The sequence below is a fragment of the Trachemys scripta genome, chromosome 2 (genome assembly GCF_013100865.1).
Source record: "Trachemys scripta elegans isolate TJP31775 chromosome 2, CAS_Tse_1.0, whole genome shotgun sequence".
In the NCBI taxonomy this organism is placed as follows: Eukaryota; Metazoa; Chordata; order Testudines; family Emydidae; genus Trachemys; species Trachemys scripta.
In genome coordinates, this window is record NC_048299.1 from 272,911,013 (window position 1) to 272,938,107 (window position 27,095).

General features: G+C 42.1%; 1 protein-coding gene across 1 annotated transcript in view; it reads right to left on the minus strand.

Annotated features, from left to right (window-relative positions):
* The window catches only part of TRAPPC9 (trafficking protein particle complex 9), a gene marked incomplete in the record, with an annotated part of 827,606 nt that overhangs the window by 657,382 nt on the left and 143,129 nt on the right, over positions 1-27,095 (minus strand). The window contains 2 exon segments of the mRNA XM_034763666.1: positions 2,589-2,713; positions 12,409-12,561. Coding sequence (XP_034619557.1) covers positions 2,589-2,713; positions 12,409-12,561 — 278 coding nt within the window.

Genomic DNA, 27,095 nt, shown 5'->3' on the forward strand with positions numbered 1-27,095 from the left:
GGCAAAACCCAGATGACTATCTGCCCTCTATGGTCCTTGCCACTGACAATACACCTACATTCTGCAGACTGCAAAGGCTGTTTGTTTTTGTTTTTAGGGAGCTAATCAGAGGGTTGATTTTAATTTACAGAGATCTAGATATTTTGGGTCCTGGGTACTATAAAGACTATCCATTTCCTTTACCTAGGAGAAGGAAGAGTACCTGGGCTATGGATTTCTCTCATCCATAGTCGACAATGGCCTATGTTAACAGATCTTAACACAGACTGTAAAGTTTATTTGTTTATCCAGAAATGCCCCCTGTAAATAAGAAGTCTGACTGGCTTGAACTTTTTTAATTAACTCTTGCGGGTTCACTGCAAAGAGCTTTGTCCTGTTAGATACTTTTAATACTGACAACCTTTTCCTGTTTTAATCTTAATATCTTTTTTCCAACAACTGTACATGCTAAAAATTAGAGTGTGTTGAGGACTAAATCTACTGTACAAAAATCTCTAAAATGCATGTTAAGTCCGAAATCTCAATATATTATGCCAATTTGTTGCCACTGAAATATTCCATGGGAACATGTCATTTTCAACAAATCTTTTTAAGGAAACCTGCCTGGTTTTCTGCTATGTTGCCTGCCCACATACTCGTCTTCCCAGGCTGCTGGGGAGCCCGTAGTCCAATGTGCCACAGCCCCCAGCAATACACAGGTCCTCAGCTGCTCACCTGATGGGCTTCTGAGGAGCCAGGACTTCCCTACTGCCCAATTCCCTGGACTACCTGGCTCAGAGGGAAAGTAAGCAGCTGGGAAGCTAGCAGAAATGTTAAGAAATTTCCGCTTCAAGACTTCCAAAATGCAATTTTTCAAACATTTCCTGTCTGTGGGAAATTTTGCTTCTCATGGGATGGACTTTCTGGGTTCCCATACAGCTCTATGTTAATTACACATGATTGCTGAACATCTGACTGGTTTAACTCCAGAATGTTTGCACAATCATGCTGGTAATTTGCAGGGATGAGCATTTGGAAAAATCACTTACTGCTCAAAATTAGACTTGCAATCTCATAAAGTAAATTGAAAGACTGCAAGAATATTTTATAATCCCTCAGATTGTCACTAACACTACTTAACTCCAGTAATTACTATTTCTCTATTAACATGTAGAAATAAATCAAAGTGCATTAGTGATAATTAATAGTCCAAAAGGATCATCTTTTCAAACATCTTCATCTGATTATTGATTGAACAGAATTGTAAATAACTCTGCCATAGGAAGAGAGTAAATTCAGATACAAAGTAAGGTTTTGAGAGAGAAATGTAGAGTCTGAGATTTGTAATAAAAAATTATTAGACCTGCTCAGCAAAATATTTTCAAGTATATAAAATAATTAACTGTGCTAGTTTCTGATGTTATGGTCTAGTGCAGGATGTAGATCCCAGATAGAAGATGCACCAGATACTGAACTACCACTACATTCAATCTTCACCAAAAGACTGAAGAAAGACCATTTAACAATTAACTTTAATGTGATTTTTAACTTTTCAAATGCAAATTTAAACTTAAAAAATAACGCTATTTCATTCAAACTGAGTAAATCTACAAAGCTAAAACCAGTACCTAAGTGAAACTCATGACGGTAAGAAATCTATCAGGTTTCACATTTTAATTTAATTTTATCCATGTAATTTTACACCATGGAAAATACATATGACGACACCCACAGAGCCAGAAAAACAGAAAACTTGTGGGAGTGATGGTCCAGAGTGACATCCTGAATTTACTTTGAAATGCAGAAGAACTAATATAAAGAATAAAGGATACAATATAGAAATTGTCCTACTTTTGACATCTCAATTACATTTTTTTTTTTAAATTGGAAGCAATATCTTCTGCAAAACCTGATGAGTAAGAATACTGTTCAACTATTATTTCACTGCCTGAAGGCACCAGTCCAGTAGTTTAAGGCTTCCACAGCATATAGACTATCTTTACCCATTACAGTTGCTTACTCCAGGGCAGAACCCCTTACACTATTTGTGCTTACTGTATCTTCTACCCACTTAAACACTGACTCATACCACTACTGTTTCCTATTTTTAAAACTGACGTTCACTAAGCTGTCTCCTGATTATTCCATCTTATTATTATTTACATATCAATAGCAGGCTTCACACCTTCATATCTATCTGTAAAACAAGAACTTGTTTCTGAAGCAATTGCACTCTCCTGACAAGTACATTTTATCAAAATGAACCAACTAATACAAGCTCTTTACATCCACTCTGTATTACAGGTCTCAATTAAAAAAGGCTAATGGGGGGAAAGGGGGAATAAACAACTTCATGTGTTTTCCCTACTTGATAGTGTCCCTTAAAGAAGTTCTGTGCAGATAGCCTCAACTTCAGTTTCATTGTAGAATTTTTAAAATATAGAATGCAAAATCTAAGACTATAGTTCAAATAATACATCTGAACAACAGCTATGTAAAGAAAATATTTGCCTGTCAAAACTCCTCTTCCATATCTTTACTACAACACAAAATAGAATGCAGTGCACTGAAGGCTGAGCCATTCACCTTCTTCAGTACCGTTACCTTACCTTAACATGACTGAAGTCCCCAACTTTGCCGCTTTCAGTTGGATTGATAGGTTTGCTGTCTACTCGTGGTTTGACAATCTGTCGAAAAGGACTGGAAAGTGGAAGTCCACTAATACTTATTCCATCTAGAAAAAGAAAAGGATCAGAATTTTTTATTTTGTTTTGTTTTCAAGTTCTAAGTAATATTCCAGATTGCCTAGAACTAAAATACCCCTAATACATTATCAAATGGAAAGGAAAAAATCAGGGAAAGAAGCATAGCCTCTCTCTCTCTCTATTGCAGAAAGAGTTTAAAGAAAAGATGCAGTCATGATTTTGATCCTGATCCAATACTGACTAAAGCAATAGAAAGGCCTGCCATTTACTTCAGTGGGCTTTGGACGATATTCTCTATTTAGCTAAATTAGTACATTAGAACTCAATGAAATCCACAAGAAAGGAGAACATGAAAAGGCACAAAAAAAAGGTTTAAAATGTGTCCCCCATATTTAAGGTTAGACTGGTGCTTATTACATTAAATGAGAGACGCAAAAGATGGGATTTCTTCCCTAGCAATTATAACGAAAAAAGGCAATCAACTGGTTAACTCCTGTAGAATAACTTTAATAATATGCCTGAGGAATCCCTTTTCATGTCTATTTTAATAGGGAGCATGAAATAATGGCTTGATGTTTTCTACAGATTACTGATAATGGGATGCATGAACAGAATGGGAATTTCAACATATGATCATTTATAAAGTAATGCAAATGCAAAATGGAAACCTAAGTTGTGTATTGTAATAGTCATCTCAAAATTGAATGAGAAGTACACATTTTCAGAGTCACATTCTCAACTTTATATTTTACTAGTAACCAGTGTATATTAGTATATATGTATGTACAGTAATCAAAAGAAATGTCAACAGAACTTTGTAGTAGTCTGGAATCTTTGCATAACAAAGCATGGCAGCGTATGGTCCCGGTGTTTGCTGGCATGCAGACAACATCCATTCCTTATCTCTCTTTGTTATCCTCAGGAAAGTGATATCATTCACGGTCACCTGGTTGAAATGGAGTGATTTTATTAAGGGGACATTCAGAGGTGCCCGTTCCTGCTCGGCTGAACAGAAATGTTCCCCGCTGTTAGCCACGCAGTGGGGGGGTAGGGGTGAAGTGATCATCCCAGAGAATTGGGTGTGTGTGTGTGGGGGGGGTAGTTGGGTTTGTGCTGCATGTTAACCCGGAAACCGCAGCCCCTCCTTTTACATTGCAAACCCATTTTAAATGGCCAATCCAACGGGTGCTTGGTATGGGAAATGAGGGCGCTGCTGTTTGAAACCATTCCCACATGTTATGAAGGTTAAAAAAGCCAAAAGACTGTGGCTTACCATGGCTGTCTGCAAGCCGAATTCTGTTGCCTGGCACCGCGTGAGTGATCTCTCACACAAACCGGTAGGCCCTCAATATAAGAGGAAAAATGTGACCTTGTAACGAAAGCACATGTGCTGTGTAATCTGAACAGCAAAATTTAACGTGAAAGAGTGTACCCATTGTTCTCTAAAATGTGTCTTTTTTAACCACCTCTCCCTTCTCTACCAGCTGCAAATGTTTCTCCTTCGCAGAGGCTAGTGAAGATTAGAAGGAGAAAACAGCAGACTCGGGATGATCTGTTCTCGGAGCTCCAGATGTTCTCCCACGCTGACAGAGCGCAGCAGAATGTGTGGAGGCAGTCAATGTCAGAGTGCAAAAAAGCACAATATGAACGAGAGGAGAGGTGGTGGGCTGAAGAGGATAGGTGGCGTCAACTTGTTGACAGAAGGCAAGAGTCGATGCTCCGGCTGCTGGAGCATCAAACTGAAATGCTCCAGCGTATGGTTGAGCTGCAGGAAAGGCAGCAGGAGCAGAGACCGCCGCTACAGCCCCTGTGTAACCAACAGCCCTCCTCCCCAAGTTCCACAGCCTCCTCACCCAGACGCCCAAGAACACAGTGGGGGGGCCTCCGGCCACCCAGCCACTCCACCCCAGATGATTGCCCAAGCATCGGAAGGCTGGCCTTCAATAAGTTTTAAAATTTTAAACTGCAGTGTGTCCTTGTCTTTCCCTCCTCCCCCACCCCTCCCGGGCTATCTTGGCAGTTATCCCCCTAGTAGTGTGATGAATTAATAAAGAATGCATGAATGTGAAGTAACAATGACATTATTGCCTCTGCAAGCAGTGCCCGAAGGGGGGAGGGGAGGGTGGTTAGCTTACAGGGAAGTAGAATGAACCAGGGGGAGAGCAGGGCGGGGGGAGAGTTCATCAAAGAGAAACAAACAGAAGTTTCACACCGTAGCCTGGCCAGTCACAAAACTCATTTTCAAAGCTTCTCTGATGTGCACCGCGCCCTGCTGTACTCTTTTAACCGCCCTGGCGTCTGGCTGCACGTAATCAGCGGCCAGGCGATTTGCCTCAACCTCCCACCCCGCCATAAAGGTCTCCCCCTTACTCTCATAGATATTGTGGAGCACACAGCAAGCAGCAATAACAATTGGAATATTGGCTTCGCTGAGGTCTATCCGAGTCAGTAAACTGCGCCAGCGTGCTTTTAAACGTCCAAATGCACATTCCACCATTATTCGGCACTTGCTCAGCCTATAGTTGAACAGGTCTTGACTCCTGTCCAGGCTGCCTGTGTACGGCTTCATGAGCCATGGCATTAAGGGGTAGGCTGGGTCCCCAAGGATAACTACTGGCATTTCAACATCCCCAACGGTTATTTTCTGGTCCGGGAAGAAAGTCCCTTCCTCCAGCTTTTGAAACAGACCAGAGTGCCTGAAGACGCGAGCATCATGTACCTTTCCCGGCCATCCCATGTTGATGTTAGTGAAACGTCCCTTGTGATCCATCAGGGCTTGCAGCACCACTGAAAAGTACCCCTTGTGGTTTATGTACTCGGTGGCTTGGTGCTCCGGTGACAAGATAGGGATATGAGTTCCGTCTATCGCCCCACCACAGTTTGGGAATCCCATTGCAGCAAAGCCATCCACTATGACCTGCACGTTTCCAAGAGTCACTACCCTTGATATCAGCAGGTCTTTGATTGCATTGGCTACTTGGATCACAGCAGCCCCCACAGTAGATTTGCCCACTCTAAAGTGATTCCCGACTGATTGGTAGCTGTCTGGAGTTGCAAGCGTCCACAGGGCTATCGCCACTCGCTTCTCAACTGTGAGGGCTGCTCTCATCCTGGTATTCTGGCGCTTCAGGGCAGGGGAAAGCAAGTCACAAAGTTCCATGAAAGTGCCCTTACACATGCGAAAGTTTCGCAGTCACTGGGAATCGTCCCACACCTGCAACACGATGCGGTCCCACCATTCTGCTTGTTTCTGGGGCCCAGAATCAGCGTTCCATGCCATGAACCTCCCCCAGTAACACCATGATTTGGACATTGCTGGGGCCTGTAATTTGTGAGTGGTCTATGTCGTTGCCACTCTGCAAACGCCTTCTCGCCTGCTTTTGCTTTGGCATGTTCTGGCTCTGCATATACCCCAGGACAATGCACATCGTGTTCATGGTGCTCATAATTGCCGCGGTGATCTGAGCGGGCTCCATGATCCCAGTGCTATGGCGTCTGGGCTGAAAAAAGGCGCAAAACTATTGTCTGACGGAGGGAGGGAGAGAGGGAGGGGCGAGTGACGACATGGCTTACAGGTACAAGGAATTAAAATCAACTAAGGTGGCTGTGCATCAGGGAGAAACACAAACAACTGTCATACATATGCATCCGAAGAAGTGGGCAGATTGAACTCACCAGTCATGCTGCACCGTCTGCTGCCAGCTTAAGATGTATTCTTAGGATTGAATAAGGACTGGGAATGGCTGAGCCATTACAAACATTGAATCTATCTCCCCTTGTAAGTATTCTCACACTTCTTATCAACCTGTCTGTACTGGGCTATCTTGATTATCACTTCAAAAGTTTTTTTTCTCTTACTTAATTGGCCCCTCAGAGCTGGTAAGACAACTCCCACCTGTTCATGCTCTCTGTATGTGTGTATATGTATCTTCTCAATATATGTTCCATTCTATATGCAGCCGAAGAAGTGGGCTGTAGCCCATAAAAGCTTATGCTCTAATAAATTTGTTAGTCTCTAAGGTGCCACAAGTACTCCTGTTCTTATTACTTTAAGCCAATCTCATTATTTGGGGGGAGGGGGAGACTGACTCATGATTTTTGGGACTAGCAAGATTGGATAATATATTTATTTGATCATTACAATCTTATTTAGTATATTTTATTTGCCCACTCTCTGCTCCTTACTTTGGTCTCTCCTTACAGGAACACAAACATAGCATTAGAATTATCATCAAATTTTCAAAACCCCATATGTTCAAAATTAAGCAGGATCACTTCACCCAATGTTAGTGTTATGAATAATACACAATATGCACACATAAGTTAGACATCTCTTAAACAAAAAATAATTTGCACCACATGTGGTACACCTCTACCTCGATATAACGCGACCCGACATAACACGAATTCTGATATAACGTGGTAAAGCAGTGCTCTGGGGTATCAAAGCAAGTTCAATATAATGCAGTTTCACCTATAACGCGGTAAGATTTTTTGGCTCCCGAGGACAGTGTTATATCGCGGTAGAGGTGTGTGAGAAGGGAGGAAATTTCTTAGTACAGAAATCCTTAATGCTATAATCTCTGAAATGAAAGTTCTGTGTGTCTCTGGCTGCTGTCAATTGCAATACAGTAAAGATGCAACAACTGCAAGCACAGTACAAGACTGGATTATTTAAAGTAAAAACTAAAATAGATGCTAAAAGAAAAAGCAATAGAGATTTCTGTTTCCCAAACTCCTAAATGTGCCCAACATAATAAAAATCTGACACAGATGGTCATTAGAAGAGCTCTGTTTAAGCTTTAAAGCATGTCCCTCTCACCAACAGAAGTTGGCTCAACAAAAGATATTACCTCACCCATCTTGTCTCCCAGACAGTCAGTAACAGGAACTCTATCACATTTTCTCATGTTTCTCACATCCATGTCTCCACAGAAGACAGACTGTTGGTATAGATATACCTTCTTTGGTGGAGGCTAATGAACCATTTCAAGCACAAATGCCTACAGTTAGTATTTGTACCACCAGCACCTGCTCAAAAAGGAATATCTTGGGGTTGCCTTGAAAATTGGGCTGCTGCCCCAAATTAGCCCATGATCAGATCAGTAGAGCTCACTCTGCCTTCCCCAGCTGAATATTAGTGAAACAACTCTATGTCTAAAAGCTGTCATTGCTCAAGTGTTGACAACAATTTTGTAATGCCTTAAAATATTCAGATTTCCCACCAGAATTCTGCTGGCATATCTCGCCTACTGAGGCAGATTCTTTTTCTGCCCCACAAAAAAGAATAATTTTTAAAATGGAATTAACCTTTACCACCAGAGGACAGGGCACACTTCTGAACTATAGGCTTCCTTAAGACATATATGTAATCATTTGTCTATGATGAAACAGGAGGCCCTTTGTTTACATCTCTTGACACAAAGAGGGAATTGATCATCAAAAACATCTGGGTTCATGATATGTAGAATTTTGTCGTCTCAATTACATTTCAAAGCCACAAACTTTTAGGGGAGGAAGAGTATGGACAACTTATAGGGATCAGTCAAACTCTCCCCCTTTGCAAAGAAGAGTTCATTGCGTAGGGAAGAAACTATGAACTGTGTGAGACAATACCTTATTCTGAAGGATCAGGAAGGGGTACCTATGCAACACAGCTGCTACAACTCCCTTGTACCAACTCAATGTGATGACAAACAGGGAGTCCACTTTAATCGACAGCAAGAACAAGAAACTGAAGCTATTGGTTCACAGGGAAGGACTGCAAATCGCATGTAAATGGACAACAGTCAAATTTGGACTACAGACACAGACCACTGTCTAGACAGCCACCACCAAAAGTTCTGAAATGAAGCACAGATTGGCCCAGGCTTCCTTCATTTGCCTAAAATTTGCTCAGGACTAAGGGCCTGGAAACAAAATGGCCAACAAATCATCCATCCTCCCTGTTGAAGGAAAAGGCTGAGGCAGGGACTGTTGAATCCTGGAAGTAAATCCCAGCTATGCAAGTGGTGTCAGTGAGAGGGCTTTGGCTGATGCTCCAGGAAAGAGGACTGCTGGAATGGGATGGGCTGGGCTTCATCTACCAAATATTGGGAAAACCATCTTTGGACATCGTCTGGCTAACCCAATAAGGAGAGCTTTAAACTAGATCTTATGGCGGATGGTGACAAAAAATCTGGCTAATGCACATCTAGGCTACAGTACTGAAGACAATGGGAAGGGACTTAATTCTGGAGATGGGACTAGAAATCACAACTGCATTAAAGAAGAAAAACTACAGGACATTCTACAGAATATCTTTGATACCTGTATACCAACACAAGTAGTATGGGAAATAAGCAGGATGAAGCAAGAGTCCACCAGACGGCACTATAGGACAGAAGGCATCAGTTTTCAGACAAATATCTCTTGGGGATAAAAAAAAAACAAAACAAAACACACTTGTTGGCCCAGGTCAGTTGACTAGAGCTCTGGGGCTAAAAAACTGCTATGTAGACATTCAGGCTCAGGTTGCAGCACAAGCTCTGGGATCCTGCAAGGGTGGAGGCCATGCTGCATGGCTTTTATCCCCATGTGGACATACCCTTGATGTCCATGTCAAAAAGGAAGCAAGAGAAATATATCTCCTGAGAACTGAAAGAGTTTTTTCCTAAGTGCTTTCCAGGAACTTTATGGCAGTCCTCATTGGGACAGAACAAAAACTTTTGGACACCACTTCTATGACAGAGTCAAGATTTTTCAATTGCAATGTTGTCCATGCTAGAATAAATCCCTCACTACAGCTACTCACTACTCCTGTTTATACAGTCACAGATCGTGTTCGCTTTTTTTGCTACAGCTTCACACTACGAGCTCATGTTAATTTGCTTGTCCACTATGACCCCTAAATCCTTTTCAGAATCACTGCTTCCAGAATATATTCTTCCATTCTATAGGTATGACCTATTCCTTAATTCTAGATGCACAACTCTGCATTTGGCTGTATTAAAACATTTTATTTGAATGGACCCAGTTTACCAAGTGATCGAGATAACTATAGCCCTATCCTCATAATTATTTACCATTGTATCATTCACAAATGTTATTAGCAGTGATTTTATATTTATCGCCAGATCACTAATGAAAATGTTCAATAGCACTGGGCATAGTATTGAGCCCTACAAAACCTCCTAAACACCTCTATTCAATAATGACTCCCTATTGACAACTATTTTTGAGACCTGTCAACTAGCCAGTTCTTAAGCAATTTAACAAACACTTTAATAATATTATTTAATGCTACTTTTTAATAATCTGTACAGGTACCTTTATCAACCAAAACTCTAATTCCATCAAAAAAATTGAAATCAGGTTTGTTTGACAAGATCTATTTCTTGAAAAGATCTATTTTGAACGCATACAAATGGGAGCTGAATTCTCTGATCTATTCTGTGCATGTCCACACTGAAGCTCATGGTGAGAGATTTAGGTAACTACGATAAGCAACAATTCAATAGTTTTCAGAGGTACTGTTAAAAACTGTTTAGAAAAATTCATTCCAGTATATATTTAGTAAATATTGAGTTGTCTAACAAGTAATCACTGCAGTCTTCCTCTGAAGAAAAATCATACAATCCATAAAAGCATTATCTAAAGATCTTCTCTAGCAGGAGGTTCATCACCAACACACACAAAAAAGGAATTGCAACAGCAATTTGGACTGATGTTTTAATAAAAACATCTTGTACTAAATTACATTTATTAATAGATTATTGCAACATAAGCATAGTCTATAATTTCTCCTTTTTGTGTTCTCCCCATTACAAACAGTGTGAACAGAAGCAGCTTCAGCAGTAAATGAAAAAACAGTTGAAGACACTGCTAAGGACTTGACTTTTCTTTGTTTAAAAAGACAGAAATCCTTGGATCATTAATATTAATCTTAATTTAGAAGGAAGAAAGAATGCATTTATTGTAGCTACTGAATAAAAGCCAACTAACTTTTCCAACTCTCTATAATGTATTACTTTTCCTACTCCAGTGTCTCACATCCTTGTGAAAAATGTTAACTACTTGTCACTATTAGTTTTAAAAGCTACACTAAAATTATAGTAGCATCTGGAAGTGTTGCTCTGCCTAGTTCATGTTAAACCGGTAGTTAAGCGAATAATAATACTCTGAATGTATATAGTGCCTATCATCCAAAGATATCAAATTTCTATAGAAATATTGAGTCTATCACCACCCTGTTTCATAACAGAAGAGAAAGAGTTGAGACTGCTTACTCCAGGGCTTCAATTAATCCTTAATCTCCTAACAAGCACTACTGTTTCACCAAATTAACAAGGTAAAAATGCTGTTCTAAGGTTTCACTTGTACAGGTGAGTATAATAGTGCCATATAGTTCAGATCAATAATCCATCCAAATCCATTATCCTGTCTCTGTTGGATGCCAGTACCAAAAGTTTTGTATGCTGCATTCTCATCCCAAAATAGATTTTTCTGGGAAGTTTTGTAAAAGAAAAATTAGAGGAATTTTAAAGTTAGTTTTTTGAAAGATTACCTAAAGTTCTCTTGTGAAATAGAATCATAAATGCTTGGCCTTGTGCTCTGTTGACATAACCAACTCCCTGATAGGTCCTGTGGCAAGTTACAAAAAATGTAATAGAAACCATCATAATTTGACTTGATAAATAATACTACCAAGCTCTTACATAGCGCCTTCCGTCAGTAGATCTCAAAGAGCTTTACACTACTGTGACAAAGTTCCTCCTCTGCCTTGGTGGGTCCTGCGCTTATAGGCGGACTTGCTTGCCTCGGAGATTCACAGCAGCTCTCAGTCTGGCCACTTTTGCTAGTGGCTCAAACCTGCCGTCCACTCAGCTAACCTCAGCACTGGCCAGCATGGGGGAAACGGAGAACAATCCCCACAGTCTCTGTGTCCCACCTAGTGGGTCGGGAACAGGCCAGATCCCTTTCCAATTTAGACCTTCCCTTCTGGTATTTCTCACAGACCAGGTCAAACAGAGGAATGGACGAGGTGACCTATGGAGGTCCCTTCCAGTCTATGATTTTATGACGTAAGGGTAAATCCTGAGCATGATGAAAAGAGTTTTGGCCATGCTACTGTTGTCGGTAGCCACAGGGGCTCCATATTAACTCCCACATATGTTGAAGATGTATCCCGAAAGGCTGCATGATACAAATTTGAAAACAGATATCAGTTCCACCCTCTGGTTTGGAAGCAAAGATCATCATATGGAGGTCACGCAGAAATGTTTGCCAAAATAAAACTTTATTCCAAGCAGAAGGAGTTTGTAACTAGGCTTGGAAGAATTAGATTTTCATCAGTATAGGACAGGAAACGTCAATTTCACTGTACACACACACACACCAATAAAACAAATATGCCCATCTATAATACATGAAATTTACATATATGCAAAGAAAGAAAAATACTGCTTCAGAACTTAGAGCTTGATTCAATGATATTTACTTTGTATATTTTGACAGGCAATGTAGATGGTTTGTGTTTTAACAGTTATAAAATTGTAACTTCTTGAATCTCAAGGTCTACTATCATTAAATAACTATTGTCTGACCCCCCATAGTGTCTGATCCCTCCTATAATTTTCCACAACTGTGAAAATTTAAAATAGATAATCTAAAATAATGCTTAAAATAAACTATCAAATTTATAAAAAATAAAAATCACATTATGCCAAGCCTATTTGTAACTTACCATCACTGAGGTCTTGCAAAAGGTTTTCTTGACAGGAGAAGTCCAGCTTCACTTTAATGTTTACATGAAATGTTGCAATCTTCCCAGGTTTTAGGGGAAACTGGGAGAGAGTGTCTTCTAGCTTCCAACTCAGGAACTCACCGTACAGCTTTTCTATATTAAAAATATATATATTATATATAAGCATATGCACAATAAGAGCGGTAAGTTTTAAATTTAAAACAAACTAGTACCTTATATGTTATATACCATGTATAGTTTATTTCTTTTCATTTTCTGTTTAAATGTGTGAAAATATTTGGTATGAAAGAAAGAAAAATTAAATTAATGTTGACAGTACTGAGCAGGGCTGATGACACTGTGAAAGAAAAACATGTTTACCCAGGAAACCAAAATATAAACCTTATTGAAAAGAACAGCAATAAAAATAATTGGATGATTGACATCAAATTACAAGAAGCATGAAATGTGCTTTTCTCTCTCTGAAGTGCAGCCTAAAAGTGAACTAAAGTAATCTTCATACAGTACTGAATCACATAGTCGCCTCAACAAGGAACTAGGACACACGCATCACTTCATCTCATCACAAAAGTATGACAAAACCAATCCCAAAGCTAAATCAGTCACTATTTCAAAGTGTCTGCAGTTTGGGGGTGAGGGGAGGGGGCATTTTGTTGGGTTTTGGTTGGATGGTGGGGTTTTGTTTGTTTGTTTTAACTGGAGGTTCTGCCCCATAACTAGAAATTAAAATAAAGAGAAAGAGGTTCATGCCACTTGCTGTAGCTGACCAATATTTAGAGCAGGGGTTCTCAACCTTTTTCCTTCTGTGCACTCTCCCCAACCGTACTATAAAAATTCCCAGCTCACCCATGCCACCACAACTGTTTTTCAATAGATTAAAAGCCAGGGCTAGTGGGTAACAAGTAATCGCCCAGAGCCCCACACTGCAGAGGGCTGTGCGAAGCTAAGCTGCTCAGGGGCTGGATTCAGCCCAGGGTGCAGGGGCTCAGGATTCAGGTTTCTGCCCTGGACCACAGTGAGTCTAACACTGGCCCTGCTCTCTGGTTTATTTTGGTAGACCTCCTGAAACCTGCTCGCAGCCTGCCCCCCAGGGGGTCCCGGATCCCTGGTTGAGAATCGCCAATTTAGAGTACTTCAGGACTAGAATATTAGGGACACTACAAGTCAGGATTAATTTACACTGGAAGATATTTGTGGGGGATTGTGCATAGCACTGTCAAACACCATGCACAGCTCTAAGCACTGTTAGTTTAATGCTTATGAAAGAGAGGAACTGACACAAAGTGATACGAAAAACTGAATATATTTCATTATGTTTACTATAAATGTGGTATTGAGATAATTTATATGAATTTATTTTACAATCTTACTAGCAATTAATTATGTTCAAGTTTGGATAATTAGCAATAAACAATACCAAGTAAATGGATTTCTAAATAAACAAAGTACAATTCAGTTGGCAAACTACACAGCAAAGGAACTAAATATGACATATTATGCCAATTATGTGCTATTCTAAGTGAGCTCTGAAGTTTGCCAAAATACTACAGTGATGATTTTTATTTCAGTTCATCCCTATTGGTATCCTTGACATCACATTAAAAAACATGGCTGCTGTAGTGCAGATGTTCTATGCAGACGGAATAGAGCTCTCCAGTCGGCATAATTACTGCACCTTCCCAAGTAGCGGTAGCTATGTCAGCAGGAGAGCTTCTCCCACCGACATAGCGCTGTCCACACCAGCACTTAGGTTGGTGTAACTTACATCACCTCAGGGGGGTTACTTTTTCACATCCCTGAGCGACTGAAGTTATACCGAAGTAAGCGCTAGTGTGTATAAGTCCTGACACAAAGAAATTGATCTGGATGAATGGGTTTCCATACGGGAAAGAATGTACATCTTCAATTTATGTAAATCAAAGAAAATTTTTATCCATGACTGTATAGATGGCCTTTGACTCCAGTGAAGATCCACCACAGTTTTGCTCCTGGGGAGGCACCTTGTTTGAGGGGTTGTGGGGAAAGAACATACACATATGGCAGTTGTGTCCAGGAATTAGATAGTTTGGGGAGGAAATAATTAAACAGATTCATCTTATAACAAAATACCAGCTTCCCAGAAATCCCCAACCTGCTTACTTAATGCTCCAGTAAAGGATGTACATTTTAAACAGAAAGAATTTATTTCCTTTGTAGCAGAAAAATGTGACTTCTCTTACGGAACTGTGGGCTAGTAAAACATGGACTGTCTTTGTAATAGAAAAGATGTCATACCAATTACATACACAATAGAAGCGCCAAAAAGAGGATTGGTATTTAGAAATTTGGCCACCCTTTTTAGTGTACTATAAGGAGGAGAGCTTCTTATCCAGCAAACCAGGTTCTTTGAATATTAACCTGATCCTGCATAAGTAGTAAGTAACGTTTTATTGTAACTTTGCCTTAATAAAAAGTTTCAATACTACACCAAAGGATATCAAGGTCACGGAAAGTGTGGGCCCCTTACTGAATGGGAGAGGCAACCTAGTGACAGAGGATGTAGAAAAAGCTAATATCCTTATGCTTTTTTTGCCTCTGTCTTCACGAACAAGGTCAGCTCCCAGACAACTGCACTGGGCAGCACAGTATGGGGAGGAGGTGACCAGCCCCCTGTGGAGAAAGAAGTGGTTCAGGACTATTTAGAAAAGCTGGATGAAGACAAGACCATGAGGCCGGATGCACTGCATCAGAAGGTGCTAAAGGAGTTGGCGGATGTGATTGCAGAGCCGTTGGCCATTATCTTTGAAAACTCATAGCGATCGGGGAACGTCCCAGATGACTGGAAAAAGGCTAAAGAGAAGAATGAGGGGGGGATTTGATAGCTGCTTTCAACTACCTGAAAGGGGGTTCCAAAGAGGATGGATCTAGACTGTTCTCCGTGGTAGCAGATGACAGAACAAGGAGTAATGGTCTCAAGTTTCAGTGGTGGAGGTTTAGGTTGGATATTAGGAAAAACTTTTTCACTAGTAGGGTGATGAAGCACTGGAATGGGTTACCGAGGGTGGTAGCGGAATCTCCTTCCTTAGAGGTTTTTAAGGTCAGGCTTGACAAAGCCGTGGCTGGGATGATTTAGTTGGGGATTGGTCCTGCTTTGAGCAGGGGGTTGGACTAGATGACCTTCTGAGGTCCCTTCCAACCATGATATTCTATGATATTAAGTACCTGTTATAAAAACAATTAGTGATATTATATAACTAGCTAAATATAATAAAAAAAGAAAACATTTTCTTCAGCAATTATTAATGTATAAATGTTAAGTATTAAAAATGCTACAGTAATATGCAGATGGTGATCTCTAGTGATTAACTTTCTCTCTTCTGATGTAATATTCAGAAACTGAACTGCAACGCTGATCTCTGCTCAACTCCTAATTCTGCCACTGCCTCCTCATGTGACCTTGGCCAAACTATTTAGGGCTTATCTATACTGAAACAGTGTGCAGCAAGCCCGGATGTGAATGTATAGCAGTAGAAAATATATAGACACTAGCCAGCCACGCAGTAAACCTCCATGTGGACCTGGCTACAGTGCACAAAGTTTATGGTGAATTTTTGACACTGCCATTTCAAATAGAAAGCAATATGTTAAACTGCACTATTGTTTGGTAGCAGGGTCCACATGGAAACTTACGTATTGGAGTATAAGCTTTCGTCTGACAAAGTGGGTATTCGGCCACGACAGCTTATGCTCCAATAAGTCTGTTAGTCTATAAGGTGCCATAGGACTCTGTCACTTTTTACAGATCCAGACCAACACGGCTACCCCTCTGATACATGGAAACTTAGTGCATGGCAAGCCAGGGTGTGATGTATAGTATACTAGCCTGCTGTGCACTAAGTCTTCATGTAGACATACCGTTAATCTTTCAGTGCCTCAGTTCCCCATCCATATATTCATTAATGTTTACAAGATGCACAGAAACTACAGCAATGAGTACCACAAAAAAGCATACAACTACATAAAACAAACAGTGATAGTTTGACTGGGAGCATCTTAAGGAAAAAGTTGCTTATTCATAATAGCACATACTATAGCTACTGTACACTGAAAATCAGTGGTCACCAACTGGTCAATTCCGCTTGACTGGTCGATCCTAGAGGATTTCCCAGTCGATCATGATCTCTGGCAGTGTAGCGTGGCTGCCGCTAAGACAGGCTCCCTGCCTACCCCGGTCCCACACCACTCCCGGAAGCTGCCAGCGAGGCCTCGCGGTCGGGCAGGGGTTTCCCTCCGCGCACTTCTCCTGCCTGCAAGCATCATCCCCTGCAGCTCCCATTGGCCAGGAGAGCTGTGGGGGCGATACCTGCAGAGAGGGGCAGCGCGCGGAGACACGTGTTGTCCCCCAGGGGCCGCAGGTGCACGTTGGTCCCTTCCAGGAGTGGTGTGGGGGCAGGGTAGGCAGGAAGCCTGCCTTAGCCTCGTTGTGCCCGCTGTCAACCGGAAGCCGTTGGAGATAAGTGCTGCCTGGTGGGAGGCTACATCCCAACCCCCTCTTGCACCCAAAGCCCACCCTGAGCCGCCTCCCAGAGCCAACATCTCAAACCCCCTCCTGCACTTCAACCTTTAGCCCTAAGCCCCCTCCTAGAGCTAGCACCCCATACCCCTCCTGCACCCCAATACTCTGCCCGAGCCCAGAGCCCCCTCCTGCACCCAAACTTCCTCCTAGAGCTTGCACCCCTCACCCTCTCCTGCACCCCAACACCCTGCCCCAGGCTCAGCCCAGAGCCCCTACTCCCTCCCAAACCCGTACCCGGTGAAAGTGAGTGAGGGTGGGGGAGAGCGAGTGACGGAGAGAGGCGGAAATAGAGTGAGCGGGGCCTTGGGGAAGGGGCGGGGTAGATCCTGGGTTGCCCTTAGATTCAAAAAGTGATTTGGGCGTAAAATAAAAGTTGGAGACCACTGCTGTAAATGATTCCTCACAAGGGGTCAGTTCATCATACATTTAATACTGCTTTGCACAGTAGAGGGACCACAGAAAATTATGGGTCTTTGCTTTATAGCACACCAGACAGAAAAAGGACAGTCTGGTGACCTTCAGAGTACTGGGTAAAGCGCAGCTTCTCTCAAGTTTTTCTATGTGGAGGAGGGCAGGAGCTTTAATAGATTAATTATAGGATTAAGGATCTCCCTTTCAAAGTAATTAATTTTGTGTTGTTCTTAAAAATTTGGACATTCACCAAGATACAACTGTGATCAATAAACTGAAAAATAAAATAATTCCTCCCCATTCATTTCTGTCTGATAAGCTACAATTCATTCCTCTCTTTTGTAGATATGTCCACCCTCCTGTCTTACCACTTCCCACAGCAGCACAGTACCATGGTTTGGAAGGGGAAAAGGAGTGAGGTATTACAAGGGAAAATTCCCTCCTAGTAATTTTGATTAAATTTGATCAAAGTTATCGCCTCCTCTTATGAGTTCATTTGTGATGATATCACAATCCTGGTTTTCTATTGTTCTTTAGGGACAACAGCCAAAGTTTCAGACTCATATGAATGAATGGCCCACACAGAAGCAGAGCAATTTTCAGTAGCCCGGGTGAATGTTGATGTGAAAGTATACATCTTTCATGTCAAAGCTGCGAACCAGACTCCCTAGTGAAGGGAGGGAATAATAGATGCCAGTATCACCATATGGAATTTGGATTTTCTGAAAAAAGTGTTGAGGAGGGAGAGACGACTATAAGGTGGCACCCTCCGCGCTTTTTCAGGATGAGAAAGTATGGGGAGTAAAATCTTCTGCCCAAGGAGGACCTGGGTACCTGCTCCATGATGCCCATCACTACAAGGGTGACCACTTCTTGTAAGAGGCAGTGATGGGAAGGACCCCCGGCAAGCGTCTGAGGGGGGCTCTTTGTGTGGGAGACAAGGAATTCAATAGAGTATCTGTGGTGCACCCAACCATCCATGGCAATCTTGCCACAATTGTGGGCAAAGAGGACAAGACAACCCTGAAAGATGACTTGGGGGGAGGGGGGCAGAGGTGGTGACAGGGAGGGTTCAGAGCACTTGACTTGTGAGTCAAAAGTGAGCCTTGGGATGTTGGTGGGTCAGGATGCAGGAGATGTTCGTGGCAGGGGACGCAGCCTGGGGGCACTGGGGGTGGTGCCGCTTCTGCAGGAATTCTTGTTGCCAGTGATAGTAGGGTGAATAGCGTGCATACTGCTAGGGATGGAAGGGATGTCGCTGCTGTTTGTGATGGGGTGTAGATCCCAAGGAACCAGAGTGTCTCCCTCAAGTCGTGAAGGGACTCATCTGCCTTGGCGGAGAAGCGCATCTCCTTGTCGAAGGGGAGGTCCTGTATAGTGGTCTTGACCTCCCATGGGAAGTCGTTGGATTGTAGCCAAGAGTTGCGGCACATGACCACACACGGTGAGGCAATGGGAGTATGTACCCATCGGCCACTAGGCAGCCCTCTTCCACGAGGGTGAGGAAGCACTGTCTCTTGTCCAATCAAGATTAAGTACACTATACTAACAACTATTTACAGCTAACTGAAGAAAAACAACAAAGAAGAACTATATACAAATGGATGAAAATACTCTTGCAGTCGAACTATGATCATGAAAAACCTATGATCATGAAGGAACAGAGATTCCGACTCTGACCATGCAGCCTTAAGAGGGAACTGAAGAGGCATTGATCCACACAACCTAATATAACCTCATCTGAGACACAAGGCAAAACACCTCACACACGCAGGTCGCACACGCAGGTCAGCTACAAAAAAATCATCTGGCTCCAGCACATTGCATGCAGGTGCACCAGAGTTTGCAATATATATAGGGACCACCTCTCAAAGAGGAAAGGCTACTTACCTAGCAATTGTAGCTATGACTAGACTCAGTACAAATCCACATACTGTCCTTACTCATTTATTCAGAGTCTTATCTCAGATTTTGCTTGTGTGTGTGGCTAGACCACATAATGGGACAGGACTAACATCACCATGAAACGTCAACTACAATAGTAAAATGAAACCACCACTAATATTAAGCACTTATCTACAAGAAGAAAAAGATAGAGGGTTCCAAGTACTCTTTTGACAGTGGTCACAAGAAACAGAAGGGGGGTCAATGCAATGGCTCCTCATGAACCTGAGGGAACAAGTGTGCAGTTACAACAGCCAAAGGGTTCCAATCTCTGTTCTGAAAGAGTGGAACAGCTACACTGACAATATTCTGTTTTATACTTGTTCTCAGCTGAAAATTAATTTGCATCTTCTTGTATTTCACTGTCAATTTATTAAGGCTGACATCTCATAGCTACTGTAGAATATAATTGACAGGAATTATCTTGTGTGTGTTTTAGAAGCAGATGGTTTGTTTGAAGAAATCTAATTCCAATGTGCAATGTATTACATCTAGGGATGAGAATATAATAAGAATGCCTGTTTTAATTTTTCTCCCCTAAATGTATTTACTTGATAATGGCTATAGTGTAGGACTGCTTTTCATATTAGACAAGCAAGGTGGGTGAGATAATATTGGACCAACTTCTGTTGGCGAGAGAGACAAGCTTTCAAGCTTACACATAGCTCTTCTTCAGGTCTGGGAAATATACTCAAGAGTGTCACAGATAAATATAGCGTGGAACAGATTGTTAAGCGTAAGTAGTTAATACATATGTCAAGGAACTATTCAAGGTGAAGTGTCCCGTTAACACCTCTCCAGTCATAGGGAGAAAGGAGAAAAAAGACTAGGTGGGGTGTTGAGTTATAGATTTTTGTAATAACCCATAAGTCTAGTATCTCTATTCAGTCCGTGAGTATTAGTATCTAGAAAAGTTATTAAATTAGGCTCCCAGGCTTGTTTTTTGAAGGTGTTATGCAGGTTTCCTTTGAGGATGAGGACTAAGAGGTCAGATCCATATTGATTCTAGTATGGGGGTGGTAGGTGACCACTAGCAGTGTGTTTATTGAAGGGTTTTATTTCAGTATTGAAGCAGGTTCTCTCAGGATATTTAGGTGGCCTGTTACAAGATGTGACCTATTTCCCTGGTGGAGTGTCATTGTTTGGTGAAGGCTATTTTAAGTGTTTTAAAGGTGTATATCCTGGACTTTCTCCTCGGCACATATTCTGTGGTATCAGAGTGCCTGGCTGTAGATCACAGATTTCTTTGTGTGTTTGGGGTGATTACTAGATCTGTGATGATTCATGGGTTCAGCCACCTGAGGACAGCCATCCAACACAAAAGCAAACCACAAAAAATGCGGAACCAACTACAACAACTCCACAGACCGTTTCTAAGCTTATGTTTAAGTTTAAAAGCCTCATGATTTCAAATGGACAATATTTAACTCTGCAAATCCAGGTTTACAAGGAAAAATTGGAAGGTGCAACCCTTCCAGGATTCAGTAATTACAGTTTATTTTGCATTTCCCTTCCTTATCTTAAGTTTATTCTAAAAGTTGTCAAGAATCAGAATTATGCTCATCTATGAACAAGAATTTAAATTTACAAGTTACATTTAAAATTAATGCAAAAATTAAAAACTAGCATTAAGAATCAGTCTGAGAAATGCTACATACCTTACAAGGTTAGAGAATCAATAGCTTCATTCAAGATCTTTGGTTAAAAATGATTTCCATCTGAAAATCTAGGAAGGGGAATGGGCTTCAAAGCCCAAGCTCAAGCCTGAGATTCAACTTCATAGCACTGCCTAGACAGCTATTTTTACAAAATTAATGGGAGCCCAGCTACCTCCAAGTTTGTCAATTCAGCTGTGCAGCTTCACTGTGTAGAATAATGCTGTGTAGAAATACCCTTAAAAAGACTAAAGAGCGTATATAGTAAAACTCTTGCCACAACCATTGCGTCCCGAATAATAACTTCCTAGCTAGATTTTTCTGATATTGTTTGACTTAATTTATTTGTACAATGTTGCACTAAAAAATGCAAAAAATTAATTTAACATCTGTGCTCCAAATACATTGTCTCTGAAGAGCTGTGCAAGACCTATACACTGGTAAACTGTGCTACAACCCATTTCAAAGCTGACATTCAGGGAGCATGTACATGTCTGTCTGTCCCAGTATTCTAGAACCAAGAGCATAAAAAGTCTCCAATCCCTAGCTGTCCCTCCATTACACTATCTCCGGGTGCATCCCCCCTTAAGTCTCCAAAGTGGAAGCAAGGACTGGTACTTATCTACAGAGTCAAAATATTTAGTAATCAGGACTTATTTTGGTAAGTAACCTTTTTCTCCTTTATGACATTGTGTCCACAAATCACCACTGAGAGAGACTAGCTAGCAGTGACAACATTAAGGGGGAGGGCTAATCAGTGCTGTTAATTGAAAAGGGACTGAAGGATCCAGTCTGATCTGGACTCACATTGACTAAATGTTTTGGAAAGGTATGACAAAGGATCTAACTGCAGTTCTCCACAGTTGGCACACTGAACAGGTTGATGCTCAAAACACTGCTTACCAAGCCATCCAATAGAAAGTTTAAGTCCTTCTGGTATGGGAACTTCAGAAAGCACATAGCCTGCATAAATACAAAACCTGATCTGTTTCAATAGTCTCTGGACTGAAGGGTACTCAATTACCTTAAGTTAATTTTTCCTTTCTAAAAATCAAAAGGAAGTAGTAAATAAGAGAAAGAGGAGATCAAGCCTTTTTTCTTCCGAAGGGGGTGGGGAATATTCTGTAAAATGTGCTGATCTACCTGTTTGAAATCTACCCCATTAATCCATAATAAATCTGGATACAAGATTTACTATAATGCTCCAAATCTCATTGCTTCTAAAAATATCTTAAGCAGATGTGGCTTTTAATCTCTCATCTAGTGAGCGTTCTGGTTGGTCTTCTTACAATAGATTTTTTCTTTCTTAAAAAAAGACATTAAGACACAAAAGGACTGGTGTTTGCTGGGGGAAATCTCCAATAAACTCCTCTTAACTGTTGGTCCAGCTCTTAGCAGATGCAGTTTCCCAAAATCATACTGTAGGGGAGGCAACAACACAGTGGGGTTGCTCATGTCCATTCCATGCTAGGTGACTCACAAGCAGTACCTTTGGAGGTGGGCTCTGAGTTTATGGACGTGCTAACTGCAATACCACTCTTCCATGGGCCTATTGGGTGATAGCATAGTGGGACAGTAAGGTATGAATCAATGACCACGTTGCAGCTCTGCAGATTTCCTGGATTGGTACTTGTGCAAGGAATGCTGCTGACGAGCTATGAGCTCTTATGGAATATGTGGTTACAATGGCTGGAGGCAGAACCTTTGTCTATTCGTAACAAGGCAGGACACGGGCGGTTATTCAGGACAAGATTCTTTGGGATGATACTGGCAGCCCTCTCATTCTTTCCACTATTGCTACGAAGAGTTGCATAGACTTGCGGAAGGGCTTAGTCCTCTCAATAGAGAAGTCTAGGGCTCGCCTAACATGTAACGTATGGAGCAGACGCTCCTTGGCAGTCTTGTGAGTTTCGGAAAAGACCAGAAGAAAAATGTCCTGGTTGTTGTGGAATTGCGACACCACCTTTGGTAGGAAGGCCAGATGGGGGCGCAGCTGGATCTTGTCCTTGAAGAATACCGTATAAGAGGGTTCTGATGTCAGGGTTTTGATCCTTGGAGACCCTTCTGGCCGAGGTGATCGCCACTAGCAAGGCGAACTTCCAAAACAGAAGCAGAGTGGAACAAGATGCTAACGGCTCAACAGGGGGCCTTGTGAGCATTGACAGGACAAGGTTTAAGTCCCATGGGGGAATTGGGTCATGAACCTGAGTATAGACTCTTTCCAGACTCTTGAAAAATATGACCATCGTCTCATGGGAAAATACTGATTTGCCCTCCACTGGATGGCCAAGATGGCTGCCAAGTGAACCTTAAAAGAGGTGGAGCAGATCATCCAATATAGACTACAGAGAAGACCAGGATGGAGAAAGATTCCACTCGGAGGCCTAACTAGTGAAGGCTTTCCTGGTGGTAGGCTCTCTCCTACCTAACAAGACTTGCCGAGCCTGTTCTGAGCAGGCCTGCTCTTCAGAGTTCAGTCACGCAGCAACTATGCTGTCAAGTGCAGGGAGGTTCAGTTCTGGTGAAGCAACTGATTGTGGTCTTGTGAAATCAAGTCCAGATGGGGTGGGAGCACTAGTGGAGCTGCCACTGAGCGCTTCTCCCACCAAACATAGTTAATCCACTTCCCTGTGAGGCAGTAGCTAAGATGATAGGAGAGATCTCGCCCACTGAGTTAAAAGAGTCATCATTAAAACACTACAGCAGCGTTTATGCCACATTTTAAGTGTAGATGTGCCCACAGAAGTGCTGACAGGATACGCAGGTGAATAAACACCACACGGGATGGACTTAAGTAGCAGGGCACAATATATACCCTCCTCCAACTGTCAAATATCAAAAAACAGAGGGGTAGCCGTGTTAGTCTGTATCCACAAAAACAACTAGGAGTCCGGTGGCACCCTACAGACTAACAAATTTATTTGGGCATAAGCTTTGGTAGGTAAAAAACCCACTTTACCCACAAAAGCTTATGCCCAAATAAATTTGTTAGTCTGTAAGGTGCCACCGGACTCCTCGTTTTTGTTTTCACGTATCAGGTATTTAACTGGGCCCAGTGCAGGATTACAGGGCTCTCGCCATATAATCAGTAACCCAGGGTGGACCTGCCTTAGACCCAGCGCTAAGACTCAGCTCACTTTTGAATACCTTCTACTTCTCCTGGCACAGGCCAAGCGAAGAGGTAGAAGCTCCAAGGTGCTAGGCACTGTACAAAAACAAAATAAAAAGGAAGTCCCTACCCTAAAGACCTTACAATCTAAGTATAAAATGAAAACAAGGGGAGACAGACAGATGGGACTACACGGGCAATAATATTGGTCAGCATGATAGGCATTGGTCTAAGCATGCCAGCAGCATAGCCATTCTCAAGCTTTTAAGTGACATTTGGTATTATGTATGGATTTTCCTCTAAAAGATTTAAAAAAGAAGCTTATCTCAGTGCTGAACATCAGGGAGGACCTAACCAGAAAACAAGGGTGTGCTGCTGTGATGCACCCTAAGCTATGGATTTCACTGGAGGATGTTACTGCAATTTTAAAATTGCCTGTTACAACAAGACAGAAATCAGAGAAATGCAGGGCTGGAAGGGATCTCAAGAGATCACCTAGTCCAAGTGCCCACATTCAGACAGAATCATTTATACCTAGACCATCTCTGATGGGTCTTTAATCTGTTCTGAAAAACATCCATTGATGAAGATTCGACAACCACCCTAGGTAATGTATTCCAATACTTAACTATCCTGAGGCAATGTCTGCACTACAAAATTATATCAACCTAACTTATGCTGGCATACAGCCATCGCAGTTATTAAATCGCTTGTGCTTGCGCAAGCTTGGCTCCTTATGCTGGTGGTGCGTGTCCTCACCGCAAGCGCTTGTATCAATTGTATTGTCAGTGTGAGGCATTGTAGGACGGCTCCTGAAAGCCAGTAACAGCTGACATAAGCAATGCAGTGTCTACACTGACACTGCACCTACCTAATTCCATTGACCATGACTATGCCACTTGAGGAGGTCTTCTTACTAAATTGGCATAGAGAGGCACTTATGTCACTGGGAGCCAAATTTAACTGACAATACTTCCACAGCTAGCTCAACGCAAGGCATCTTATGTCAACCTAATACTGTAGTGTAGACCAGGCCTTTGAAACACATTGGCTATACGTAGGTATATTTGCTCACTACAATTAAAGCTCAGGAAACAAGCACTACAAGGGTAATTCAAGGTGGCAAAAAAATCATTGCCTGGCCAAATGCATCACAAAGACACATTACTGGGAATCATTGTCAAAATGCTCCTTCAAAGCCTCCCTGATTCTAATAGCCTCCCACTGTGCCCCTCTAATTGCCCTTGTATCTGGGCTGCCCAAAATCAGCAGCCAGCCGATCAGCCTCAGTGGTCCGCCCTGGGAAAACTTTTCCCCTTCACTTTAGAAATATTATGTAGAGTACAGCAGGCTGCTATGACCATCGGAATATTTTCCTCACTGAGGTCTAACCAGCCAAAAAGACAGTGCCAGCGACCTTTTAATCAACCAAAGGCACATTCAAACGTCATTTGACACTTGCTGAGTCTGCTGTTGAAGCGCACCTTGCTGTTGTCTAGGTCCCGGTGTAAGGCTTCATGAGCCACAGGAGCAAGGGGTAGGTGGGGTCTCCCAGGATCACTATGGGAATCTTCTGGTCTGGAAAGAAAGTCCCAGCATGCAGCTTTCTATACATTCCAGTCTTCCGAAAGATGCCTACATCATGCACCTTCCCTGAACACCCTGCATTGATGTCAGCAAAACAGCCCCAGTAATCCTCCAGCGCCTGCAAGACCATGGAGAAGTAGGCCTTTTGGTTGATGTACTCCATTACAAGATGATCAGGGGCTAAAATTGGGATATGCGTTCCATCTATCACCTCACCACAGTTAGGGAATCCCACTGCCTCAATTATTTCCTGTACCTTACCTAGAGGTATCAGTCCTTCATAGCAGGAGGCAATTAATGTCCCTAAACACTTACATCACTGCAATCACCATGGAGGACCTTCCAACCCCAAATTGATTTGCGACTGACTGTAGCAGTCTGGAGTTGCCAGCTTCCAACAGTGATAGCCAGTCGCTTTTCCACTGTGAGTGCTGCTCTGATTCTGGTGTCCTTGAGGTGCAGTGCTGGGACAAGCTCCACACACAGTTCCATGAAGGTGGATTTGCGCATACGAACATTTTGCAGCCACTACTCGTCATCCCTTACATGCATCACAATGCAATCCCACCACTCAGTTCTTGTTTCCCTAACCCAGTACCGACGGTCCATCGTGGCAAGCTGCTCCATGAGATCCAGCAGCAATCCTGAATTATTTGTTTCCATAGCAGACAGCAGGGCAGGAATCATCAATTCACTCTGTTTCACAACTTATGATATACTGCAGGACCAGTCACATTGTGTTCATAATGCACATCACCAGACTGGTCAGCAACTCAGGATCCATGCCGTCAGGCAGACATGGCAGGCACACACTTTACAAGAACAGTTGAAAAATGTCACAAAAAGTAGGAAGCCAATGGAATGATGGGATGGAAAAAATTGCACCATGGGATGGCACACATGTCCCCATGATGCACCGCAATCCATTCCCAGAGCTCCTGGTGACAGAGGGTGGCGAGTTGCACAGTGGGATAGCTACCCACAATGCAACGGATCTCTGTCAATGCAAGAGCAACAACTATGAACGTGCTCCGCTGACACAAGGAGCACTGTGCGGACATGCACAACCAATGTTATTAAAGTGACTTGTCAACATAACTTAAGTCGACTTAACTCTGTAGTGTAGACAAGGCTAAGTCTGTCACCATTATTTAGATGTCCAAACCCAAACAGATGCCTCCTCTGACAGGGAATACTGTACACTGTGGCACCCCATTAAGTTCTTGGAATATTACACACTGTGGAAATAATGAGTATCAAAAGCTCGTTCTTATGGTTTAAAGGCTTATGCTTAGTATGCTATAAATATTCTACTGTAGGAATGGCAAGCCTGGAAATGTAAGAAAATAAAATTGACATCTGATGATTTTTCTTGCCTTAGTCTCTAAGCTCACGTTTCCAAACC